General features: G+C 35.4%; 1 protein-coding gene across 1 annotated transcript in view; it reads left to right on the top strand.

The window, feature by feature from the left end:
- Positions 1-21,218, top strand: part of LOC6053153 — a 174,213-nt gene that overhangs the window by 106,141 nt on the left and 46,854 nt on the right. Inside the window, exons 3-5 of the mRNA XM_038261324.1 lie at positions 5,761-5,826; positions 9,706-9,937; positions 18,714-19,348. Of these exons, the coding sequence (XP_038117252.1) occupies positions 5,761-5,826; positions 9,706-9,937; positions 18,714-19,348 (933 nt within the window). The remainder of the gene's footprint in view (positions 1-5,760; positions 5,827-9,705; positions 9,938-18,713; positions 19,349-21,218) is intronic.

Raw genomic sequence — 21,218 nt, 5'->3', positions numbered from 1 at the left:
CATTTAGGCCGTTGCAAATATTTTTCAAAGTTTATGTCGCCCCCCCTTTAAAGTTGGCCTGAAAAATCAGGGGGCAAAAAAATATTTTTTCGAAAAACTTCAAAATTTTAATGAAAATTAAAGTTTAACCAACGGAAAACCAGTTAAAATGCATTTTCCCGCGTTTATAATCATATTTAGCATGTTTGAACTCATTTGAAAACATTTGAAATTTTCATGAAATACCAATGTACAGTCCCACAAAAAAAATACGCTAAAAAAATCTTTTGTTAAATGCGTGACTTTTTTTACCTGCAGAAATTAGGACCATTAAAAAAAGTACAAAAATATTTTCAAAATTTCAAACCAACTCTAACATTTGTAAGGGCTCAAAAACACAGATCGACCACATAAAATGATGGATATCTATTTTTTTTTTTTTTTCAAAAAATACCCAAACCGATCCGAAAATCCGTTCTCACGATGCATATTTTTGATAATTATATTAGCTCTTTATATAAACAGCTAGGGGAGCTGGGGGCAAGACGGCCAGGCGGGGTAAGACGGCCACCCCACTGTTTTAATAAGTATACTAATTAATATTACTAAAATGTTTAGCAATACTGTTCCTCATGCTAAATAATGCATATGGAGTCACCTTTGCCAAAAATATTGTTTGAAATAGTATAAAAATAGCTCAAAATAAAGAAATAATTTTTGAACTTGAAACTGGATGTAATTTTCATGGATTACAACTTAGGCATTCTTGTTAGATAACAATATGTTTTCCTGTCTTCAAATATTTTTTCATGTTAAATTGAAGTTTTCCCTAGATTATGTCCCTTGAAAAAGTTAAAAAAAATGCGATAAGCTATTTACAAAAAATGTTTAAAAAAAATAATTTATTTGGGGGCAAGACGGCCACCTCCTCCGGGGGTAAGACGGCCACCCGTAATTTGTGGATTTTATTTAATATAGGTTATATTTTTGACGGTTTTTGACTAATAAGACATATTTGTAGATAAAGAAAAAGCATTTTCGATAAAACTATATCCATTTTTAATCAAAATGCTGTTAACTACCGTTTCGACAACATTCTTTACTGTGATATAGCAACACTCATTGAATAGTATGAAATCCTATCAAACTTTTCATAAAAACTAACTTAATCCACCTATGTGGTTGGAGCCTTCCTCGCCTATTACCAACAATGGCTGATATGATGGAATTGTACAAAAATTTCATCTATTTTTTAGATCCGGAATTAAAAAGTACATAAATATCACATAAATGGACATATCTCGAGATAGGGTTGCCAGATCTTCAATGTTTTGTGCTCGTTGGAAAAGTCTTTTGATAATCTAACCAACGATGGGTCGGATGATGGACCCGAACATAGTTTACATACATTTAAGTGAGATCCGGCATCCAAAAAGTACATCAATATCACTTAAGTGGCCATATCTCGAGACAGGGTTGCCAGATCTTCAATGTTTTAGGCTTGTTGGAAAGTTCTTTTGATAACCTAGCCAACGATGGGTCGGATGATAGACCCGGACATAGTTTACATACATTTAAGTGAGATCCGGATATATGTGAAAACACATTTTTATACATAACTTTTGAACTACTTATCGAAACTTCAATCTGTATAAAACTCGATCTATGGGACCCTAAACCAAGTCGAATGCAACAGGTTCGGGTCAAATCGGTTCAGCCAGTGCCGAGAAACATGAGCTAGTTTGTTGGTCACATACATACATACACACACACATACACACATACATTTGTTCAGTTTTCGATTCTGAGTCGATATGTATACATGAAGGTGGGTCTACGACGTTTTTATACAAAGTTCATTTTTAGAGCAGGATTATAGCCTTACCTCAGTGAGGAAGGCAAAATCGCGAATTTAATATTGTTTACATAATTTTGATTTACTTATTCTAATCGAAATACACAAACTAATAATTTTGCATCAAATTGTGCTTGTTTTGTAGTAAAAATGCACAGTTTTTCATAAAATGTGGTCGCAATAATATGAAATTAACTGAGCAAAAATATTAAATTTTTTATACAGCATTTTCCTTCACATTTGAAACCTGATTTTTTTCAACCAAAATAGTTATGATGTTCAGAGAAGTCTGTTCAACCAACCATGTAGGTATTTGGGTGGATTTAGGAAAGTTATTAAGTAAATTTATAGCACTGGCCGTCTTACCCCACTTGGGTGGCCGTCTTACCCCGCGTATTTCATATATACACGATTTCAATTATTTTTTTTAAATTGCTGAAAAGTATTAAAAATTGGTTTTTAGACCAACTAATTTATGTTATTTCTATAATGGATTAGTAGTAGAACAATATGTACGTAATTTGAGATCAAAATAATCTGTTGTGTAAATTTTATTAGACTTCTCCCTTAGGGTGGCCGTCTTACCCCCATCTCCCCTACCGGATATGTATCGAGGTTTTTAAGCGAAGATGGCGTTCGAATGGTGAACGCCCGAAATGTCAAAATCACGCAGTGGTACCAACATTACGGAACAAGTGTACCATGGCATGACAGCCACATTTTTTTTCTAATGTTGGTGCTACTGCGCGATTTTGACATTTCGGGCGTTCACCATTCGAACGCCATCTTCGCTTGAAAACCTGGATAGCGATTACCCGAGCAGACGGAAATAACGTTGGAATAACATTTTTTGTTATTTGAAAATACTAGGCCAATAACATTTAATGTTATTTATAACAAGATTTGTTATTCGCCGTTATGATTTTTTTGTTATTGGATTGTTATTGTAATAACAGACTAATAACATTTTGCGTTATTCTTCGAACAAATCTTTGTTATTATTTTCTGTTATTTTAACAACTAATCCGATCATCTCAATAACAGTTGGAGTTATTCCTCCATAACAAAAAATGTTATTCCCAAGTTGTTTTGACTTTCTACCAATATCAGACCAATAACAAATTTGGTTATGATAACATAAACTGTTATTAAGCTCTTATACAAAAATGGATTTTGCAAGAATATTCCATAACATTTTTTGTTATTTTAACAGTGTTTGTTATTTAAATGGCATGAATTTTGTTATTACCGTCTGCCCGGGTAGTATGGAAAATAAAGATGCAAAATGTCTTGTTTGGTCAAAGAAAAAGTACACACAAATTTGTATGCAAATCTAAAGCTATAAAAATTAAATTTCCAATTTAATCCTCTTTCATGGGAGAAACCCCTATTACCTTTTTTTTTCGATGTAATTCAACCTCAAATTATGTAATTTTATGTTTAATTACTCACACATAAAAGTCATGTTTATTTTTTTTAAACAAAATGTGTTAACAATTCGCAATGTAATATTACCATGTTTTTTTTAATTTTTAAAATGTTTTTTTTTTTAATGTTAAATTTGCTGTTAAAGTTTAAATTATGTTAAATATAAAAATATAGTTTTGTTGAGTTGATTTTTCTTAGTTGAATTTTATGCATTCACCTTATTTTTTTTTAAGATTTGGAAACAATACATTTTTAAGGATACAAAAATCTAACAAATATTTTAAGACATTGCTTAGTCAGAAAAAAAGTTGGAAAAAGACATCTTTAATCTTTTTATCTATTTATTAACGACTCAAAAATGTCAAATATTTAAGCACATTTTTTAACATTGAATAAAACACCTTAAAAATCTCGTTTATTCCTAAGAAACAAAATTAAACTCGCAATTTTGAATTTGAACGCAAAAAAAAAATAAAAGAATTAATTATTAAATTTATACAAACACCAAATGAAAACATTTTCTCTTGGAAATATTTTATTGTTAAAATAATTTACAAGTAAAAACTTTAAAGTTGTAAAAATTCTTTTAATTTTGGATGTGCGATAAAAGGTCTAAAGACAAAAGGTCGAATTGACAATAGGTCGAATTGACAAAAGGTCGAATGCCAAAAGGTTTAAAGACAAAAGGTCGAAAGACATAAGGTCGAATGAACAAAAGGTCGAAAGTAGACAAAAGGTCGAATGGAAAAAAGGTCGAATGGACAAAACATCGAAAGGACAAAAGGTCGAATATGAAAAAAGGCAACAAATAATTATAATTATAAACTTTTGAATAAACTCATGAAATAATTATTTTCTTGCAAACAAATCAGATTTTTTTCTGTGAGTTTATCTTTGGTTTATCCATCCATATAGTATATTTTATTTAAATAAACAGAATAACTTCCAAATCATTTTTTGAGCAGATTTCTATTCTTTCAAAAAAAGTTCGACTTCTAAAATATTTTTTAAGTTTTATTTTATTGTTAGAAACCTATTCTTGAATGGTGTAATGTTGAATGTTTTTTTGTATTGACAATTGTCCACGAGGGAGAGGGGGGGGGGGCGGTTACAGATTCCCAAAAAAGTGTCCACGTGGTTTATGGATGGTCTCTTAGTGTTGAATGAGATAATTAAGGGAGTTTGATTTTTTAGACCAAAGTATAAGGGCTGAATTTGGAACTTATTACTTGTTTTTGCGTCAACTCACTGTTATGTAAAATCTGTGTTTGATTTTATTTAGTTTCCTCAAGTGGTCTGCAAGCTTTTCAAGATAAATGTTTGAACTAAATACTTTGCAGAGCATTATTTGTTACACTAAGAATTGACGAAATTTATTATTTTCCATTAAAATTTTGAAGGTTTTAGATTTTTTTTTTCTTTTGCCCCCTGATTTTTCGGGGCAATTCAATAGTAGTTTATGCAACAAGTTGCAAAAAGAGGATTTTTTCAGTACGAGTCGTACATTTATCCACCGAGGTTCACCGAGTTGGATAAATACGAAGAGTGCTGAAAAAATAAAGTTTTGCAACGAGTTCCATACAACATTTTTTGCAATTCCAAAAAACACACACTGAGTGAAATTTTATGTCAAATTTCCATGTATTTTGTCAATAAATCGTTTAAATCAAAAAAATGTTGAAAAGTGTTACTTTTCGAAACAAGTGCTGAAATGTTCAACTTTTCAGCACCCATTTTAGTGCTGAAAAGTAGAACTTTTCAGCATTTATTTTGAAAAGTGTTGCTATTCGATTCTGTTATTTGTGGTACAGAAAAGTAGGCTATTTCGTCGTTCATGAATGACAGGAAAAGTAAGTAGTTTTACGACGGAATTGCAAAAAAGTCTTTTTTCCAACTGCTTTATTATGTTTAAAAAATCCTTTCTGCAAGGATTCTTAGTTTTATAAATCAAAATTGTATATTATCTGTGATTCGAAAACGTTATGGTCTCGCTCCCGAGCAATAGCAAATAAAATCCTGAAATTTCAAACCTTTGTCTAACAATTTGCATCCAGCTACCAGTTGGCTCAACAAATGTCCCTTCGATCCCACCCCTCCTGGTGGCCCCCACCAAATTTAGTAACCAAATATGCCGTGATCCGACCCAGATTCTTGTCCAAATCGATTATCGCCGATCCTCCCGGAATAATTTATATTTAAATTTATTCCATCCAACACCACCGTCAAAGCAAGATGGGACAATCTTTACCGTATTCCTTCTTCCAATCACGATTTTTGTTGTTCTATCGTCCATCAAAACAACATTATCATACCAGCTGGATCACGTTCCGATAGATGAGACGTTTGATTTTGTGTTTTTATTAACGGTACACCTTCAACAAATTGACACCTTGTCCCCCTCTCTCTCTCCCTTTTTGCTGGGTGTAGTTTTACAACCTCCGCGATAACCTTCGATTTTCCACTAATGACTCTTTTTATGATTCTTTCTTTTTTTCCAGCCAATGCTAGCGGAACCACTAGACGTAGTTAGTAAAGCACAACCCATCAAATCAATCTACTCCAAGGTAAGCGAAACGGAGCAGTTCAAATCGATGTCATCGAAACAAAACAAAAGGTTTCGAAAAAGTTCGATTTGTGGTAAATCGATGTTTTTCTTTGCGCTTGACCTTTTCTTTCCTCACAATTTCCCACTTGGGTGTGTGTTATATTTGCTGGAATGATTGATCACCTGGCGTTGATCCCTTCTCGGCGTCGCTGTCTCGTTTGCGGATTAGGGAAGAGCACATCCCAAACGATTTTGGATTCCGAGCCTCAGTCACCCGGGTTTACCTGGAGCAGAAACCCGCTTGTGTGTGTGATGTGCCTTCTCTGATAAAGAATAGATGAATGTTCTGGTTGTGGCCTTGTGCGCGATGATCTTGAAGGATGAGCATTTAGGTGGTGCTTCAAGGGGAAACAACTGCTCAATTTTGGATAAAGGATTCTTGTTGCTAAGAAGATTCATCTTGTTTAAATTCTGAATTACGATGTTAACTGGGAAAAAGGCGAATCACGAAGTTTTTTAAATGAATTGTCAAACCAAATAAACATTTAGTAATCACTCTGCTCTCCAAAAGCACGTGGTTGATGGAGTCCCTAGCACCCACTGGACTGTATAGCAACCGTACTGTAAATTATAGAGCTACCAGTGTTGATCATACGCTACTATGGTTGTACGATATAGTGCTTGTGGTTACTTGGACTGACAAACATTATTGATATTTTGATAAGCGTTATCAACAAATCAAAGCAAACAAATACAATGAGTGCCGTAGGCTTTGTTCGATTTTCTTTGCAACTATATATTCAAACAATTTTTTTTTCGTTTTGTTCCATAGCAATCTTGAAAAAACAAAATTGATCCCCGTTAGTGGTTGGCACCTTCCTCAGTCCTAACTGAAAATGGGTTTCCAAAAATGTAGGATTTTTTTTGAATTATTAACTCTTTGAAAACCTAGCCCGCAGAACTCTCAGTTTTTTTTTTTGGTATGCAAGTTACGAAGGTCAACTGGGGTCTGACCTCAAAAAGAACATCAATGTCACTTGAGTAATAATTATTTGAAGCATGGTTGCCAGATCAATAAACCTTAAAATTCGTTTGGAAGCTGTTACGATTATCTAGGTAGGATGAAGGATCCGGAGTCCGGACATAGTTTTCATAAAAGTAAAGGAGATCCTGCTTACAAAAAATATCGTAAATATCACTTGAGTAATGACTTGAGACAGTGTTGCCAGATCTTGAAGCTTTAGGACGAAGGTATTTTGGCAGGATTTGTAAGTAATTTTCCGCCAATTCACACGAAATCAGAAAAGTTGCCCCGACCTTTCTTCGATTTGCGTGAAACTTTGTCCTTAGGAGTAATTTTCGTCCCTGATCACGAATCAGAGCTTCCTTTTGCGATGTCTCGCTACGGATGGGCGTTACGCCCCCTTCCATTTTTCGAATATTTGCAAAACGACGTATTTTTCAATAATATGCAACCAGGTGATGGTTTGGAAATTGAGTGTCCAAGGAAATTTTATGTAAAATTGAACGCCCGATTTTATGGCGTACTCCGAATTCCGAGAAAACGTATTTTTTATCTCATTTTATGAGAAATTTACTTTTTGAATCCCCAAAAGGGTATTTGTTCTTTTAAAACAAAAATTTTCAAACATTTTTTCGTAAAATCGCGATAACTCGTCGTGATAACAAGCAAAAACTTTATTTTTATGCATCAAAATTGTTGGAATTGACTACTCTATAACTTTGAAAACATTGTCACTTTCTAAAATATAATATAAAAAACATGAAATGTTAAAATGAAACTTTCTTTTCTTAATGAATAGGTGACCCTTCTGGATCACATTCAAAAAAGAAATATTCTCCATGAAATCAGACGTGTCGAATTTGTTAACAAATGATCAAGGAAAAATGGCAGAATTTTTGAATCTATTTTTCCATTTTTTTTATTTTTTTTGATGAAAAATATTTTTTCAGGAAGTCTGACTACACCATCAAATTGGGCATCAAATTCTACATAAAAGTCTCTTTGACACCAAGTTTCCAATCAAGACCATTTTTGACTGTAAATTATAGCTATTGTTGAGTTAATTTAAGATGAAAATATGTTTATTTGTATGCTTTAAGAAATCGATTCCATGAATATCCTTTTCAGAAGCGAAAATATCCAATGGTTTAGAAAAATTCCAACAAATATCTTTTTTGGACTTCACAAATTAACTGGCGTTTTATCGACTTCAATGTTGAATAATTGCACCCAAAACTGGCAGCGCTAGTCCGAGAGAATGATGGTCTCGAGTCGAGAGAATAGTGGTACCATTCACGGACGCAGAGAACACAGCTCGAGATGGGCGATAGAACTATTCTTTCGAGGTTCATTTGCAAAAAAAGTTCATCCGTCAAACAAAAAACCAAAAGTGTCGCCAACGGGAATCGAACCAGAGATCTTTGACAAACCAATCCAATGACTTAGCTGCCTCGGCCACCACAGCTTGGTGACCATGGAGAAGTCAGAAGTCGATGTATGACACTTGTTGGAGATTTATTGATTCAACTAACGAATGAACTCATTTGTTATGATGGTGTGAGTGGTACCATTATTCTATCGATTTTGGCACTGAGCTCTCAATAAATTTTGAGAGAACGATTATCTCGATTCTGAATTTTGGGTGTGAAACTTAACAATTTCAATCAACCATAACAGTTTATAAATTCAGATCTTAACTATATTCAATAATCAAATCATTCGTAAGATTTGCTCAGGCATCTCTACCTGAGCAATTCTCTACGATATCGATCTTTTTTTTTAATTTTAATATTTGGCTAAAACTTTTTTGGTGCCGTTAGTATGCCCAAAGAAGCAATTTTGCATCATTAGTTTGTCCGTATAATTTTCCATACAAATTTGGCAGATGTCCATACAAAAATGATATGTGAAAATTCAAAAATCTGTATCTTTTGAAGAAATTTATTGATCGATTTGGGTCAATTTTAGGTATGGATAAGGACTTACTGAAAAAAAAATTATACACGGTAAACATTTTTTGGTGATTTTAAATTTTCATTTTTTGTCACTGAAACTTGATTTGCAAAAACAACACTATTTTTATTTATTTTTCTGATATGTTTCAGGGGACAATGCCAACTTTTTTTCTGAAATTTCCAAGATGTGCAAAAAATCTCTGAAAGAGTTTTGAATTTTTGTATCAACACTAATTTTTTTTTTTCAGAAAATCGAAATATCGATCGGAAAAATTGTTCAACTTAATTTTTCGACGTAAAATCGAATTTGCAATCAAAAAGTACTTTAGTGAAATTTTGATAAAGAGACCAATTCAAGATATAACTTTTTAAAAAATAGTCGTAGTTATTCATTTTTTTTTTTAATTAGTGCCCATGTTTGCCCACTTTTGGAAAAAAAATATATTTGAACAGCTGAGAAAAGTCTCTATATTTAACTTTTATTGAATGTATAAAAAAGATGTAAAACCCTCATCAATCGAGTTGCTCAATTTTTTTAAAGACTGGTTTCAAAATAATTTACATTTCAAACAACCATATCCCCTAATCCTAGGCCTATCGAAAGAGAAAGGAGCAATAAAGTAGGCTTACAGAGGCTTAGCTCCCTACACGACAAAGATTAGGCCACGGAAGGTAATCGATCAGCACTAATCCACCATCAAGTGTTTTTGAGGGGGTCAAGCAACAGGTTGTAACTTCAACCGCGATGCACTTTCAAGGACAGATTTATTTATTATTATTTTTATCTATTAAAAAAAGTTAAGAAATTCATCAACTTCAAAGCAGCGAATCTTCCAACCTTGAATCAACCCGAAAAGTCCCAACTTCTTAATCCCCATCGATTTAAATCTTCTTCCCCTTCTTCCTTCCCAAATTCCAGGAAAAGACGCAATGTGCCCCCGGCCAGGGCCAGATTATGTTGTCGCTGGTGCTGCGGTCGCACAGCTGGGACGAGCTCGTCGAGAAGAAGCGTCAAAAGGCCGTCAACAAACTGTCCAAGTTCTTCCTGGTACCGAAGGTAAGTCTCCCTCCAGTGTTCAAAAAGTCGTCCAAAGCTGCTGCAGTGATGGATGAATTGTTGTCGTCCCTTAATGCTCTCGTGGGAATTGATTGTCTCTTTGTTGATGTGATTTTTAGTGGGGGAGGGTCGAGGGACTTTGCGTGAAATATCGATGATGTCTTGTTTTTTGTTGGATGCGATTGGGAAGCTTTTGGACATGTTCAATCCCTCAAAACGGGAAGTCGGATAATCTGGTGGCACAGTAAAAAAACTTCAATCAAAATCTTTTGAAATTTTGTTGAAATCTACAAAGCACTTGGATCAAAATTAAAATCCCAAATCTTAATTCAAATCACAACCTTAATCCTAGTTCCAATCCCAATTCAAATCAATCTCAATCGATCCCAATCCCAATCCTCATCCCAATCTCAGTCGAATCGAATTCAAATCCGAATACTTATCCCAAATCCCAATCTCATTTCATATCACTATCCCAATTCAAAGCTCAATCCTAATCCCAATCACATTTCAAATCGTATCCAGTTCAACTCCCAAATCCCAAACCCAATTCATATAGAACCAAAGTCAAATCCCAATTCTTATCCCAAATCCCAATCCCAATCTCAATCCCAATCCAATTGAAATCCTAATTCCAATTCTAATCTCAATTCTAATCCCAATCCCAATTCGAATCGAATCTTATTCAAATCCCAAACTTAATTCAAATCGAATTATATTCAAATCCCAATTGTAATCCCAAATACCAATCTGAATTCAAATCGAATACACCACATATTTTATCTAATTCAAATCCTAATCTCCATTTTAATCTTAATGCAATCCTAATCCAAAATCTCAACCTCAATTGAAATCCCAAATTTCAAGCCTAATCCCAAATCGCAATCTCGACCTCAACTCAAATCCCAATTTAATTCGAATTTCATTCTAATCCCAAATTCCAATCCTTATCCCAAATCCCAAACCCAATCTCAATTCGAATCCCAATTTAAATAAATTCCAATTCAAATCCCAATCCCGATTCTAATCCCAAATCTCAAATCACAAAACTCAATCTTAATCCCAATCATAATCTCAATCCCAATTATGATCCTAACCTCATTTACAATCTTAATCTCAATTCAAATCGAATTCATTTCAAATCCCAAATCCCTATTCCAATATCAATTCCAATCCCAATTTAATCAAATACAATTCAAATCTCAATCCCAATCCTAATTCCAAATCCCAATCCTAATCCCAATCTAAATTTCAATCTCAATCATAATCCCAATACCAATTCAGATCGAATTCATTTGAAATCCCTGATCCCAATCCCAATCCAATTCAAATCTCAATGCCAATTCCAGTCCCAAATCTCAATCCTAATCTCAATCCAAATCACAATCCCAACCTCAATCATTATCTCAATCCCAATTCAAATCATATCCAATTCAAATCCCAATCCCAATCCTAATCCCAAATCCCAATTCCAATATCAATTCAAATCCCAATTTAAATCAAATCCATTTCAAATCTCGATCCCAATCCTAATTCAAAATCCCGATCCTAATCCCAAGCACAATTTCAATCTCAATCATAATCCCAATCCCAATCCAAATCGAATTCATTTGAAATCTCAGATCCTAATCCCAATTCAATTCAAATCTCAATCCCAATTCTAGTCCCAAATTCCAATCCTAATCTCAATCCCAATCACAATCCACACCCCAATCATAATCTCAATCCCAATTCAAATCGAATTCATAGCAAATCCCATATCCCAATTTCAATTAAAATACCTCATTAAATCGAATTCAATTCAAATCCCAAATCTCAATCCTAATCTCAAATCCCAATCCTTATCTCAAATTTCAATCCCAACCCCAATCACAATCCCAATTCCAATTCAAATCCAATCCAGTTCAAATCCCAAACTTAATTCAAATCGAACCAAATTCTAATCCCAATCCTAATCTCAATTCAAATCCCAATTTAAGTCAAATCCAATTCAAATATCAATCTTAGTTCGAATCCAATCCAAACAAGTACATCAAAATATTTTCAAAAATAACCATATTTTTATTACATTTCAAATAAATTTCACAAATTTTCCTTCGTGCACGACTTATGCATCGCACAAAAGCTTCCTCACCTCGAAAAAAACTCCCTTCATTAAATCCCTCAGCCCTCGACGATGAGCTTTTCCCCTTTTCCGTGTACCTACACACGTGTGGGCTTAATTCCTCAAATTATGATGACGCGATGGTTCCAACGATTTTCACGCGGACGCGCGCGCTCGTGGACTTCATCATCACGCTCTAATGGACCGAAGCTATTAATCACGATAAAATAATCCAATTTTGGGCATAGTCTCCGTCTCTGGCAGCCACAAATTTGGTCAATTAATCGATATATACTACCGGAGGAAAGTGACAGAGGCCTCACCACCACAAAAAGCATACCTTTTCGACCAATTTTAGAGAAAACCGACAAAAACATCAACCTTAACGAAGGTGGTTTTCTCCTTAAATTTACGTCATTTTTGTGAGATGACGGCTTCAGCCGTCGGCAACATGTAAACAATTCGAACCAATTAAGTGGGAATTTTATTGGATTTTCTTCTTCATTTTATTTCTCTGATTTGTTGTGACTTTAGGAAAAGAAAAAAGTGAAGAAAGAATGCCCTCAGAATGTCGATAATTGATTGGTGCGGGACCACCCAGTCGAAGTCTGAAGCTGAAGCCTAAATCAGCCACAGCCAAGGAAGGGTTACAAATTTTCTGAAGATGATGCCCCGATACTATCGGGGCCGGCATCGCGGAAGAACGTTTTGTCTTTTGGTGGTGACGAGGGATGACGTGTCTCGGTCAATCAATTTTGAAAATTAAGTTATTTAGAAGGAGCGAGCTAGAGAGAGAGTTGTCGGAGGAGATGAGGGCGTGGTGACGTGTTCTGGGGAGATTTTATCAGAAATTAATGGTTTAATCAGAGGATTGACAGTTTTTGACGGAGACAACAACTTTAGGCAGAATTCGGTTAGACTCTTATGAGCTTGATTACTGTTAATTATTTAATTTCTATAAAATATCTTATTTTTTTGACAATTATTCAAACATATGATTTTTTTAAATTAAAGTGACTACACAAAAAAAACAGATTGTAAAATCGCATGCAAAACTATGCACAATGTGATGTGTAGGGCTAGTAATTTTTCACGGTAAAAATGGATTTCACGGCAATTTCACGGCACTCTAAAATCTGCTTAAAATAAACACAAAAATGTTCTGTTTAGGTATTATTATGCACAGCAAAGAGTCTGAAAAAGTGAGCAGTTGTTCAGGATACAAATAAAAATATATTTAATTACGAAAAAAAATGATTTATTTTTTTGAAATTATGCAATATTTTCGTAAGCTGAATTATCATTCAGTTTTTTTTTATTTTACTGAAATTTTAGAAATTGATTTTGCTTAAATATCAGCAAAATAAATATTATACACATTTTTTTTATTTCATAAATTTCAGAAAAAGAGAATTTTTGCATTCAAAAAATAGTCAGGCTAATTTCATTTGTAGTATTTTTTACATTTATTAATAAATTCCAGAAAATTATGTAACCATACAAAATGCTATTTCAGTATATATTGGCTTCAAATTGACGAAAAAAAACTTTATTTGTAATCAAAATATAAAACAAAAATATTTTTCTCATTTATCTTAAGAAATACCGTAATCTGGGGCGAATCGGAACTTCAGTCTGAATAGGGACAGCAGTTTTTAGAGCACTTAAAGCTTTTAAATTTTCAAATGGATGTACACATTTTGTTGGTCTGAGTCTATTCTAACCGAAACCAATCAGAAATATAAAAATATTGTGCTCCAACATGGTTAAAACTGCTGTCCCAATTCGCCCCATGTGTCCAGTTTACGGTATGCAACTTGCTCTTCCATATTTTAATCAATTTTACAAGGATTAAAAAATAATTCAACTCATTTTTTTCTTCGCGAAAAATCACTAGCCCTATGATACAATGCACATCACCTTTGTGAAAAAGACACTTCATATTACACACTGCTTGTACCATTTTTATCAAGTAGAATTTCCAGATGGGCTAAATATTTCAGCGTGTTATAATATATAACATTTATTTTACATCCAGGTCTTTTACACGCAGCTGGATTAATGATCACAGCAAAAATGGTGTAAATTTGGCAGGTGTGAATTTGGAAAATTAAATATTGCCCCTTTTATGATGTAATATTGCATCAATTCAGACATAAAAAGTGGCATTACAATGAAAAAGTGGTAAAATTACACATTTTTAGAGGTAAAATTTCTAATTTTTTCTGACATTATTCACAGTCGTAATGTAACCATTTTTTAATGTGAATATTTCATTAATTTTTTTATATTTTTGGAAACCTGTGATACTATTCAGATTAGAGATTTCAAATTTGTTGTATTTTAATTTCAGAAGGCTTGAAAATCGTAGTTTTTGAAAATACTTTTTTTTTAAATATGCTAATGGTTGTTTGCCAAGTTTTGTATAGATATTCATATTGATGTCAGAGTTTTTAGTTTTTAATACGCACATTTTATCTTATTTTTCAGAGTAAATTTTATAGATTTTCTCTAGTCTAAAAAGTTCACAACCCTTGAAAAATGTTTATTTCTCTGATGTTTTAATTTTTTTTAATATTCAATAATTTGTGTCAGTTTTATTTAAACGCTTTTAAATCTACTTACAATAAACGCAAAAAAATAAGAATAATTGTGTACAAAAAAGTTATCGAATGGTTAGCAGAAGTTAAAGATACAAAATATAACTGATGACCCCTTGACACAAGATATTCTTAGCAAAAAAAATATTCCGAATTAATGAAATTTTGTACAATTTTCAACAGCAGAATTTACGACTCAACCATCCTTATTTTACTGAAAATTAAAAAACTTTATTTGCTGAAAATCTACAAAATAAAGCAAACACTAAATAACAGATTCAATGCAGTGAAATAAGTGAAATAAATATAGTTGTGTTTGATGTTATGGTTTTCAGCATAAGGGAATTTTGCTTTCATCAAAAAAGTTTTAACATTTATTGATCTAGAGAAAAAAATAAACATCCATGCATATTCTTTCATTGGAGTTTTGAAAAATAGATCTTTAACTTTATTTTTGGACTTTTGTGAAATACAGAAAAAATGTTTATGTCTAAAATGTTTCACCCTCGACACACAGTTCAAAATTGCCAGCTTAAAATCTTTAATAGTGTTTGAATTAAAAATTCAAAGTTGAAATGTACTGAAAAGCAATTTGACAATAGATTATTGCAAAATTCGTGGCATTCCATGGTATTGCCAATTTCCACGACTAGCGGAAAATTTAAGAATTACGAGAGCTAGAAAGATTCATTTTACTCCAGTTTTATTTTTTGGTGGTGATTTCAACACTGCACATTATTAAAAATTATAAAACTTTGTAAAAGAGTTTTGACACTTGGATTTCTTAATCCATTTTTCAATTTATATTTTTAAAGTAAATCAGTTGACACACGTTTCAGCTCTTCTCGATTTATTGTTTCCATTATTGTAGCGAGCCTAAAATTCACCCCCAAGCTAAAAGCTCCATTTTGCAGCGGGTTTCAAATTTCCAGACAGAACACCCCAACTGATTTCCATTATAATGAGAGGGGGAACAAATACAAATTTTCCTTCTCGTCATCAGCCGCCCCCACAATACAACCACCACCAACCCATTAATCCAATCAACCAACCTAAATCTACTCACTTCCATATAATATCGCTCACCGACTGATACACTTTGTGGGGTTATATCCTCATTTATTTTACCCCCTTCGTAACGACCTGCCATGAATAAAAGCTCAATTTCAAATTACTTACCTTTGTTTTTTGCACGTAAAGTTGTGTAAATTTACGTGGATTTTGTGTAGTTTTTCTTTTCATTTTTGAAATGTTTTTTTATTTTTTCAAATTGTAAATTTACATTTTCCGCCGCAAATTTACTATGCAAAGTCCTGGATAACCCTAGTCACACCTTCCCCGTCCCACAACAAACGATACCTTTCGAAATCCACCCCGACTTGTGCGAGAGAGAGAGTGCTTCCAAAGCTTTGTGGGTGTTTGGGGGTGTCAAGCTTAGTAACGGGGATTTCCCTCACAATGCCTTCGGGCGGGTTTCCCACTGACGACGTCGGCAGGATTATCCTTTTTTCAACTCCCTCAGCATTTGCGAAATTTTACCTTTTTCCAGAAAGATGGATATCGGTTGGTGCGGGGAGCTTTGTTCTTTGTCTAGTAGAAGGGGGAACAGTTGAGCAGTTGGAAAATTACCCTCTCTTTTTGTCTCGGAGAAAAAAAAACATATCGTGATGATGGTAATGCTGATTTCGTTGCCTGTCAGTTGAGCATACCGAGTTCCGACAGCTTTTCAGCCTGCCGATTGAACAATGTTCGCTATGTGCACAGCGAAAAAAGGTAGTTTTCCAGCTGCGTGTAATGGTAATTTTGCATTATTTTATGAAATTACATGTAATATTACACCCTAAAATATGTAACCCATCAGTATGGAAAACCTACTTGACCGAAATGTCAAGTTCATATATGCGTTTATCCTTACTTTTCTTCATCGGTCTGATGGCCGAGCGGGCTAAGGCGCCAATCTGGGTGCTGGGCAGTGTTGCGTTCCTCACGCGCTCACGCGCTCGTGAGTGCTCACTTATCGCTCATTCGTGAGGAGGAGCGCTGCGCGAGCTAGCTCACGTTTGCCCGCGCTCACGTTTGCTCCGATTTTTTCAGCTCGCGTTTGCTCCACGCTCGCGCTCACGCTCATATTTCGCTCACGGAGCGCTCATTTTGGACGTGTCGCTAATTATTTAACGTTTATGAGAAAGTTTTTTTTTCAATTCTAGATGGAATTTTTGCGTAAGGTGCAGTAGGGCTGTGGAAATATGACTTTGTGAACAAATTTTATGCTATATGAATTGGAATAGCTTATTTTCATCAATCATGTTTTTACATAAAAGATTGGATTCGCAAGGGTCAAATAATTTTTTAGACATACAGTTGAATGTATAAACATTTTAGAATTTAAAGGCCTTATTGTAGCAGAGAGGGGCGGAGGGGTATAGACGCCTAAATAAAAGGGCCTGTAAACCTTAGAAAAACTTACAATACAATGAATTGATTCAAGAGGATTTATGCTTTGGTAAGTTCGATTCAAGGTTAAATGCTTGGTTGATTAAAATATAACATTAAACTGTTTTATGTACCTAATCAGTGTTTTGACTACATTTCCAGATTGCGGGTCAGAATGAGCTACCATTAAAAAAAGTTATTCCGTTTATTAAATGTTTCAGTGATTCAGTGATTAGAAACGGCTAATCATTTCTATAAGGTTAATCTTTATTTAGCAAACATTTTAGAAAATAGGGTAACATTTTTGAAACAGTTCTATTTTAAATGTAGCCTCAAAATTCCTAAGGGTTGAAATAACCCTTTTGGCTCAAATCAATATTTTTCACCACGGAAAGGTTGGCTCTTCTTCCAACAAGTGGATTTTATTCAACATTTTCGCAACCAAACCTCTGAAAATATTCAATTACAAGTTATATATGATTTCTTGATCATGGATGATTGTTACTGCTTAAAAGATTATTTAAAAATAAATAAAATATACATAAATGTTCAATATTTGTGTACATAACAACAATACAATATGGTCCAATATGGATTTGATTTGTGAATAAACAGTGCATCTCTTCACGTCAATGAATGTTTACATTATGAATTTAGTTTTTTGTTCCTTGTTCGAAAAATGTCTATATTTTAAATAGAACGTAAATTTCGGTTCGCTGATCAAATCCATTTCATTGCCTACTTTTGTTTGTTCGACCACTTTCTTGATTGTTTTTGCTGCCTGTGCTAAGATAGTTCTAGAAATTTCGTTTCAAACAGGCAGATGCTTCAACAGGAAAAAACAACTACCTACTTTGGCTCACCAGCTCACGTGAGCGCAAAACGCTCCGGTGAGCGTGAGCGAGCACGAGCTACCTGATAAAAACTCACGCTCCAGCTGGAGCGAGCAAGCCTTCCGTGAGCGCTCGCTCATTCGCAACCCTGGTGCTGGGTTTGAATCCCGTCGGCTGCAACTTTTTTTTAGTTTGCAAAAATTAGTATGTAATATGAAGTGTCTTTTTTAACGAAGTTGATGTGCATGCTTTTGCATGCAATTTTATCATAATTTTTTTTTGCTGTGGGGGAGAATACCCCCACTAAGAGGTTGGGGTTCACGAGTCCCAATTGTGTATGACGGCTTATCCAGGCTTGAGCAGGTAAACGTGGCACGATTGGCAGGCCAAAAATATCGTGTTAGGATATATGTTTTACTAGCGTGCAAAATGTGCTGAAAGAATACGTGAGAAACAGCTTTTCAGCAACGTTTTCATTGAATCACAGAGTTAGTTAGACTATGAGTAAAACGGATATTATTTCTATTGTTTTGGAAAAGATAAAAAAAGACAAACTGTCAAGTACTTATTTGTTTTTTGAGTGACCAATACAAAGTCTATGCAGTTAAACGCAATAGTTTTATCTACATTTCATCACCACATGCTGCAAACCTTATCGATGTCGCTAGGTCGTCCGGTAGTCAAACGTGAGTAACGTTAAGTTATTTAGACTTTGATAAAATCACTAAAAAGTACTTGAAGTTCGATAAAATCGATTTTCATACTAACCCTGTCGTTTAGTAGCAATTCAGATCTTCGAACGAACACTCTAATTAAGCCCAGCAAAATGTTCGGTAAGTTTTAAAAAATAATCTCAAAAATACTCAAAAATAATTTTAAACCAAATCTCTCCACCCTCAGCCTCAACAGTCACCGTCCTCACACTCTCAGCAACTCTACTATTAGCAACGATAGTGTCCAGCTCGGACGAGTGTTACCGGAATCGACGAATCACGGTGAAAACCGTGGCACACTTTGAAAACTGCAACCAATACGTCGTCTGTGTGGGGCGCATTCGGATGGTCCGAAGCTGTCCCGAAGAGTCCGGATGGAGTGAGCTCGAACAAACTTGTGTCCCCGGTGTAGCGGAACGCTGCCGCAAGAAACCCAAGCTGCGACTGATGAGTGTGGGCGTGACCCCAGTGGAACCGTCGATTTCGTGTGTGGCGAGTTCGGACTCTTGTCCGGCGCGGTTCGATCCGTTTGCGCTTGTGCTGCGTGCCCACGAAGATTGTGCCAAGTACTATCTGTGTATTTCGTTTCTTCCGGTGGTGCTGTCGTGTCCGGCGAACCTGCGGTTCAACGAGCGGACGTGTCAGTGTGATTTTCCGGAAAATGTGGACTGCGGAATGACGACTACGACGGAACTGCCCGAAGGCACGGATACCACAACCGAAGAACCAGAAGGAACAGACACTACAACGCAAGAACCAGAAGGAACCGAAACTACAACATCGGAACCAGAAGTAACGGACACAACAACATCAGAACCAGAAGTAACGGACACTACAACATCAGAACCAGAAGTAACGGACACTACAACATCAGAACCAGAAGTAACGGAAACTACAACATCAGATCCAGAAGTAACGGACACAACAACATCAGAACCAGAAGTAACGGAAACTACAACATCAGAACCAGAAGTAACGGACACAACAACATCAGAACCAGAAGGAACAGACACTACAACATCCGAACCAGAAGGAACAGACACTACAACATCAGAACCAGAAGTAACGGACACTACAACATCAGAACCAGAAGTAACGGACACTACAACATCAGAACCAGAAGTAACGAACACAACAACATCAGAACCAGAAGTAACGGAAACTACAACATCAGAACCAGAAGTAACCGACACAACAACATCAGAACCAGAAGGAACAGACACTACAACATCAGAACCAGAAGTAACGGACACTACAACATCAGAACCAGAAGTAACGGACACTACAACATCAGAACCAGAAGTAACGGACACAACAACATCAGAACCAGAAGGAACGGACACTACAACATCAGAACCAGAAGTAACGGACACTACAACATCAGAACCAGAAGTAACGGACACAACAACATCAGAACCAGAAGTAACGGACACAACAACATCAGAACCAGAAGGAACGGACACTACAACATCAGAACCAGAAGTAACGGACACTACAACATCAGAACCAGAAGTAACGGACACAACAACATCAGAACCAGAAGTAACGGAAACTACAACATCAGAACCAGACGGAACGGACACAACAACATCAGAACCAGAAGTAACGGACACAACAACATCAGAACCAGAAGGAACGGACACTACAACATCAGAACCAGAAGTAACGGACACTACAACATCAGAACCAGAAGTAACGGACACTACAACATCAGAACCAGAAGTAACGGAAACTACAACATCAGAACCAGACGGAACGGACACAACAACATCAGAACCAGAAGTAACGGACACAACAACATCAGAACCGGAAGTAACGAACACAACAACATCAGAACCAGAAGTAACGGAAACTACAACATCAGAACCAGAAGTAACCGACACAACAACATCAGAACCAGAAGGAACAGACACTACAACATCAGAACCAGAAGTAACGGACACTACAACATCAGAACCAGAAGTAACGGACACTACAACATCAGAACCAGAAGTAACGGACACAACAACATCAGAACCAGAAGTAACGGACACTACAACATCAGAACCAGAAGTAACGAACACAACAACATCAGAACCAGAAGTAACGGAAACTACAACATCAGAACCAGAAGTAACCGACACAACAACATCAGAACCAGAAGGAACAGACACTACAACATCAGAACCAGAAGTAACGGACACTACAACATCAGAACCAGAAGTAACGGACACTACAACATCAGAACCAGAAGTAACGGACACAACAACATCAGAACCAGAAGGAACGGACACTACAACATCAGAACCAGAAGTAACGGACACTACAACATCAGAACCAGAAGTAACGGACACAAACATCAGAACCAGAAGTAACGGACACAACAACATCAGAACCAGAAGGAACGGACACTACAACATCAGAACCAGAAGTAACGGACACTACAACATCAGAACCAGAAGTAACGGACACTACAACATCAGAACCAGAAGTAACGGAAACTACAACATCAGAACCAGACGGAACGGACACTACAACATCAGAACCGGAAGTAACGGACACTACAACATCAGAACCAGAAGGAACGGACACTACAACATCAGAACCAGAAGTAACGGACACAACAACATCAGAACCAGAGGGAACAGACAGCACAACCGAACAGCCCGAAGGCACAGACAGTACGACGGAACAACCAGAGGATAGCAACAGT

The sequence above is a fragment of the Culex quinquefasciatus genome, chromosome 3 (assembly GCF_015732765.1).
Source record: "Culex quinquefasciatus strain JHB chromosome 3, VPISU_Cqui_1.0_pri_paternal, whole genome shotgun sequence".
In the NCBI taxonomy this organism is placed as follows: domain Eukaryota; kingdom Metazoa; phylum Arthropoda; class Insecta; order Diptera; family Culicidae; genus Culex; species Culex quinquefasciatus.
Note: the sequence above shows the minus strand (reverse complement) of the source record. Positions and strands in the feature narration are given on the sequence as shown.